General features: G+C 38.7%; 1 protein-coding gene across 1 annotated transcript; it reads left to right on the top strand.

Annotated features, from left to right (window-relative positions):
• Positions 1-517: 517 nt before the first annotated feature.
• On the top strand, positions 518-3,018 carry LOC114293712 (putative WRKY transcription factor 24). Its single transcript, XM_028237839.2, has 2 exons — positions 518-1,026; positions 2,594-3,018. Exons 1-2 carry the CDS (start codon positions 578-580, stop codon positions 2,769-2,771), a joined length of 627 nt encoding a protein of 208 aa, XP_028093640.2. The 5' UTR covers positions 518-577; the 3' UTR covers positions 2,772-3,018.
• The last annotated feature ends 3,323 nt before the right edge of the window (positions 3,019-6,341 follow it).

Below are 6,341 nucleotides of genomic sequence, written 5' to 3'. Positions count from 1 at the left end.
TTTCTTGGTACCAATCTTATCTTACCGCCTATTTACGTGCCGTTTACGACAACTAGCATAAAGATAAACCACACATCCATACATACAAACATACATACAGAGGACGCTGTAGCCATCCAGCTTTAGCCGCCTTCCCTTTTCCAACTTTACATTAGGTTGGTTTGGAATATGAGTTTTAACTATTTTAATTTAGAATTAAAAAATTTTGTTTGAGATGAATTTTTTGATTTTTTAAATTTGTTTTAAAAAATAAAATAATTATGATTTGAACGTAATATTTTTTAACCGAAAATAAAAAAACTTAGATCTCATTTAGTAATATCACTTTTTAACTTAAAAGTCAAAATGTCATTAAAAAAATTAAAAAACTAATAATCTATACTAAAAAATCAAAAAAAAAAAATTATCTACTTTTTGTACATCTCTTCGTAAAAAAATTAAAAAATTATCTCAAATATATTAATTTTTTACATCATATTTTAATCAAAAAATTAAAAAATTACTAAACAAATCTATTCCAAGCGAGGCCTTATTTTGTCAACCCGTCCCAAGCCACCCCAACCCATCCTTCCAAACGATGACATTATATCCCACTTTTCCTACACACAAAAACCATTTTCATATGCTTCTCTCTCTCTCTCTCATGGACAACTACTCATCAATCTTTTCATGTTCTTCATCCTCAACATCATCAGCTTCTCACTTGTCACTGAACATGGTGAATTCTCAAGCTTACCATGAATTTCAAGGTGACAAAGCAAATGGGTTTTTAGGGTTGATGACAAACATGGGAGTTCCAAATTCAGAAGCTAATAATAATAATGGTGGTGTTTCTCAGAGCAAAAGCTTTGTTGTTGGAACTGAAATTAATGATGAAATGAAATCATCAGAGAAGAAAAAGGGAGAGAAGAAGATTAGGAAGCCTAGGTTTGCTTTTCAAACAAGGAGTCATGTTGACATTCTTGATGATGGATATAGATGGAGGAAATATGGACAGAAAGCTGTGAAGAACAACAAGTTCCCAAGGTACGCATAATAATCTTGATTATAATTTTGAGTCTTCGATTTGCATATGCATCATCGTATTGTGCATAACAAAATTTTGTTTTTTTGTTTTTTGTTTTTCTTTTTTTGTTGATCCGGGGAGCGGATCAGGTGATCGACTTGGGTCATACACAGCTCAAACGATGCATTTCCACTTGTACCATTGTTATTTTCACATACATGTGCATTTTGACAAAGCTTTTAATCTATTAGATTGATCATTTTTATCATTTTCTTTACACAATTTAGTTTTGTTGGTCTAAAAAAGACCAAATAATCTCGGTAGTACTGTGGTTAGGGTAGATATCATGTCAGAGAGAGAGAGACAAAAAGAGATGGAAGGTAAAAATAGAAAAATATACAATCACCGCAATTTTTGCTCGCCGAAACCATTGTACGAACATTTACTTTTACATCAATAATTTTGGTGAGTGAAAATTTCAATAATCGTAACAGTGTTTGGTACATATGTGTGAAACCAATGCAATGAAATGCATAGAAACATCCATTTAGAGTGTAAATGGCGTCATTCATACCCTTTTGTCAATAATAACAACTACTTAAAAATGGGTATAACTCATTGAAGGGTTTTGCCTCTTCCATCACACCGGTTTGGTATTGATCACTCGCTAAGCATCCCCTCTCTCTTGTATGGGAAATAACCGCCATGATAAAAAAGGTGATTGTAAGGATCAACAAGTTCATGAGCAGGATTAATCCCTACTTAACAAAGCTGCAAATGTTAAGAAAATGGACATCCCATGGGAAGGACTAAACATAAATAAATAGTAGAGGAAAGAAAAGTCTTGCTGCTTAATTATTGAATCATATGTGATGAATATGTTCAACTTCAACATATGTATTTAGGACAATTGGTGATCAATCCCATGGTTACTGCTGAATTATAGGGTATGATATTTGATTGGCAAATAGAAGATTTGATTAACTTGAAATAATGAGGTAAATTGAGATAATAGGGATTAGAGAATCTCAACTAGGTTAGGATTTTAAATATATCAGCTGATACGTTTCGTATCAGTTATTACATAATAGGTATTCTATACTGTTATTTAAAATCATAATTTAAATTGGCACAAACCCAAACAAATCACCGTGAATACCAAAACCCGAAACACAAAAATATTGAAAGTTTTAATACGTAGACTTTGTAAAGAAGTACAGGCTTCCATTTCTACCTTACCTTTGCCTTATCTCAAATATTCAGGTTAGAGAAGAGAAGTGGGATGATTTTGTCATCGGGTAGGACAAGAATGCACTTGTAAATGTGTACTTGGGAATTTTTTCTCACGTGAATGTGTAGAATTTGAGTCACTCAAGAAAGCCTGTGATGCCCATGTATTAAGACATTGTATCTTTTCTTTTTATTAATGAAAATTATTTCCCTCATAAATAAATAAAAAAATAATGCCCGTGTGCAACTAAAACTAGCTGTGTTTGGAAATTCAAGTTTTGGTTGAAATTCAAAGATTTGAAGTAATCATAATAACCATTACATGCAAATTAACTTGTTTTTGTTTCTTGTTCGTAGAAGCTACTATCGATGTACTCATCAAGGTTGTAACGTCAAGAAGCAAGTTCAACGCCTTTCTAAAGATGAAGGAATAGTGGTGACAACTTACGAAGGAATGCATTCACATCCAATTGAGAAGTCTACTGATAATTTTGAGCATATCTTAAATCAGATGCAAATTTACACGGCATTTTGAGCTCTCCAATTGCAGATATAATAAATATTTTTGTGAAATATATACACTTCCAAACTATACCTTTAAATAAAATGTACCATAAACAATGCTTTTAGGACCCCATGTGTACAACTTACAATGGTTAATTATTAGTTACATTGTTTTTAAGTTTTGTTAAGGCACATTAGATTTTCATTAGTGAAAATAGGAGAATATGTATCCTGTTGATTACACAATTATGAATTTGGCAAAAACTTTAAGTTATAAACAGTGTCTCTTACTTGAATAATGATATGGTGAACATGTTTGGGTACTGTTTAATCTAGTGTGTTACATGACATTTTTGATTGAGTAATGTGGTGAAATCTCAAAATACAAGAATCTCAAGGCACAATTACGTGGTTAAAAGTGCATTGATGATAGGGAGACTGTTTAAAAGTGCATTGATAATATGGAGTGTTAGTATAATATTATGTATATTATTATGTTTAGCTTTAGCTTTAATAATTAGTGTAGCTTTAGCTTTCATAATTAGCTTACTTTAGCTTTATGCTTTCGGTGGCTCTCTCTCCAATGTATCACAATGTATCACAGGCTATAAGAAGAGAGCTAGGCTCCCTTTGTAAATCAATCTATGAAATACACATTTCATTTATTCACTTGTTCTCTCTCTCTATCAATTTTATCTTTCATGGTATCAGAGCCCAGTGTTACATTTCTGGCAATTTTTGATTCTGGTGTTTAGTCCCGTACACAGTGGCATTACATCAAACTGCTCGGAATTTCCTCACGATTCCAACGGCACCAAGCCCATTCTCAAACAACCTTCCACGCGCCCACACGCGCCGCTTTTGTCCCCTGCGCGTCATCACTTCTGCCACCACTCTCGCACGCGCCATCTGTTGTTGCTCACTTCCACCACGCGTCCACACGCGCCCACACATCCGTGGCTGACGTCAGCCCTGCCTCTCCCGTACGCCGCGCCTACTACTGTACGCCTATCGTGCGCCGCTTCACTAGTGTGCACCCGCGTGCGCCAAAACAGCTATCGTGCGTCGCGCCTGCACCTGTCCACTACCGTGCGCCGCAGCCTTCCTGCTAACGTGCACCTCCCTGCACTCTGCTAACGTGCGCCGCTGACATCACTGCTGACATCATCTCTGTCCAGCATACCTTTCCTTGCTATTTTCGACCTTCCGGACTCACTGGTGCACTCTATTTTACCTAATTTTGCTCCTACAGGTCTATTCCTCTTACTTTAAACCTACTAAAATTAGTATTATGAATCGTCATGATGCCTCCCATCACATTTCCGTTATTTTGAATGGTTCAAACTATATTCTGTAGGCCCAAGCCATGTCCTCCTTCCTCAAAGGCAAGAAGCTCTGGCGAATTGTCACCGGGGATGTGACTAAACCGGTAAAAGACAGTGCCACTAATGAAACTCCTGCTCATACTACTACATATGAAGACCGACTTGAGGAATGGGACAGTAAGAATTACCAAATCATTACCTGGTTTCGTAATACCTCTATTACCTCTATCAGTCTTCAGTTTGGTCGCTTTCAGCTTGACTCTGTAACTACTCCTGCAAAAGACATCTGGGATTTCTTGAAAGAATGATACCAGACTACTGGTCTTGCCCATCAATATCAACTTCAGAACCAACTTCACCGTATGCGCCAAGAATCCACTCAGTCCATTAATGACTTCCTTTCTCAAATGTACTCTGTTTGGGATCAGCTTGTTCTTTCAGAACCAACTTGGCATAACCCCGAAGATGCTGTTTTATTTACTATCTATCGTAACCAGTAAAGGTTGGTACACTTTCTCATGGCTCTTACTTCCTCTTTTGAGCCCGTACGTGCCTATCTGCTTCATCGCCATCCATTGCCCACTCTTGAACAAGTAATTTATGAGTTGCTATCAGAGGAGACTCGTCTCGGTACACTTCAAACTCATCATGTGGACTCTGTTCTTGCCACTACTCCGTACCGGCCATCATTTACCCAGCGGACCACTGCGTGCCTCTATTGTTAGAATCGGGGCCTTCCTTCCACCCATCTCCTGGTCAATTGCCCCGTCAGATCTTGCCGCTACTGCAACAAACTTGGTCCTGGTCATCTGCAATAGGATTGTTTTCACAATCCATCCCGATCATCCTCCAATAGCCACTCCTCTCGCGGTGGCTCTTCCCAGGGAAGCTTTCATCGTTCTGGGAATCAGTCTCATCACACTGCTCCTGCTGCTTCCGGGAATCAGTCTCATCACACTGCTGCTGCTGCTTCCGAGCATCAGTCTCATCACACTGATGCTTCTGCCTCTGCGGGGTTCTCTGAGTCACCTGCTCCGTCTACCCCTCGCTTTTCTCCAACAGATGTAGAGGCCATGCTCAAACAACTTCTCTCCCCTTCTGGTATACCTCCTCCTACTGCTTTGTCTGTCACCCCAGGTAACTCTTCTTGGTATTTTGACTCTGCCTGTTGTAATCATATGACCTCCAGTTCTACTATCTTTTCTTCCTTCTCCTCCTCTCCTCATCTTCCCTCAATTCATACTGCTGATGGTTCCCTCATGTCTGTTCGTCATGTTGGTACTGTTTCCACCTCTTCTTTATCCATACCTCAAGTTTATCATATCCCTACTTTCACCTTAAACCGTATTTCCATTGGTCAATTATGTGAACTTGGTCTAACTGTCACATTTTCTGCTACTGATTGTTTGGTACAGGACCCTCAGATGGGGCAGACTATTGGGATCGGCCGTAAGCGTGGACGTCTCTATGAACTCATTCACCTTCATGTTCCTGCCTCTCCTCAGATCGCTGCTCCTACATCTACTTCCTCATTATCTCCCTTTCATCTTTGGCATTGTCGCTTAGGGCATATTTCTGTTAATCGCTTAAAGTCTTTGGTTTCTAGTGGACAGTTGGGTCCTGTAATTCCCAATCATTTCGATTGTATACCCTGTCAACTTGCCAAACAACCTGCTTTATCATTTAATAAAAGTACTTCTGTTTCTCTTGCACCTTTTGATCTTATACATTCGGATATTTGGGGACCCTCCCCTACTACTACTATGGGGGGATCCCACTATTTTGTTGTTTTTATTGATGATTTTTCCCGGTTTACTTGGCTTTTTCTCATGAAAAATTGGTCTGAACATAAACACATTTATTATAGATTTGCCCAAATGGTCCATACCCAATTCTCCAAAGCCATCAAAATTTTTCGCTCTGACAATGCTATGGAATATCGGGATTCAGATTTCCTTTCCTTTCTTCAGTATCATGGTACCCTGCCTCATCGTTCTTGTGCTGGCACGTCTCAGCAAAATGGCCGCGCTGAACGGAAACATAGGCATATTCTTGACACTACTCGCGCTCTCATTCTCTCTTCTTCCTGCCCTGAAAGCTTTTGGGGGGAAGCTGCCCTCAATGCTGTTTACACTATCAACTGTGCTCCTACCCCTGTCATTCATAATCAAACTCCCTTTGAACGTCTACATGGAACTCTCCCTCCTTACGCCAATCTCCGGATTTTTGGCTCTGCCTGCTTTGTTCTACTTCAATCTCATGAACACACCAAGCTT

The sequence above is a fragment of the Camellia sinensis genome, chromosome 5 (genome assembly GCF_055761805.1).
Source record: "Camellia sinensis isolate YWXY chromosome 5, ASM5576180v1, whole genome shotgun sequence".
NCBI classification, from domain to species: Eukaryota; Viridiplantae; Streptophyta; class Magnoliopsida; order Ericales; family Theaceae; genus Camellia; species Camellia sinensis.
Note: the sequence above shows the minus strand (reverse complement) of the source record. Positions and strands in the feature narration are given on the sequence as shown.

Excerpts from the sequence above, each read along its gene's own strand:
- LOC114293712 (XM_028237839.2), top strand. The coding sequence starts at position 578 with ATGACATTATATCCCACTTTTCCTACACACAAAAACCATTTTCATATG. Across the intron at positions 1,027-2,593 it reads AAGAACAACAAGTTCCCAAG|AAGCTACTATCGATGTACTC; the intron begins GTACGCATAATA and ends TCTTGTTCGTAG.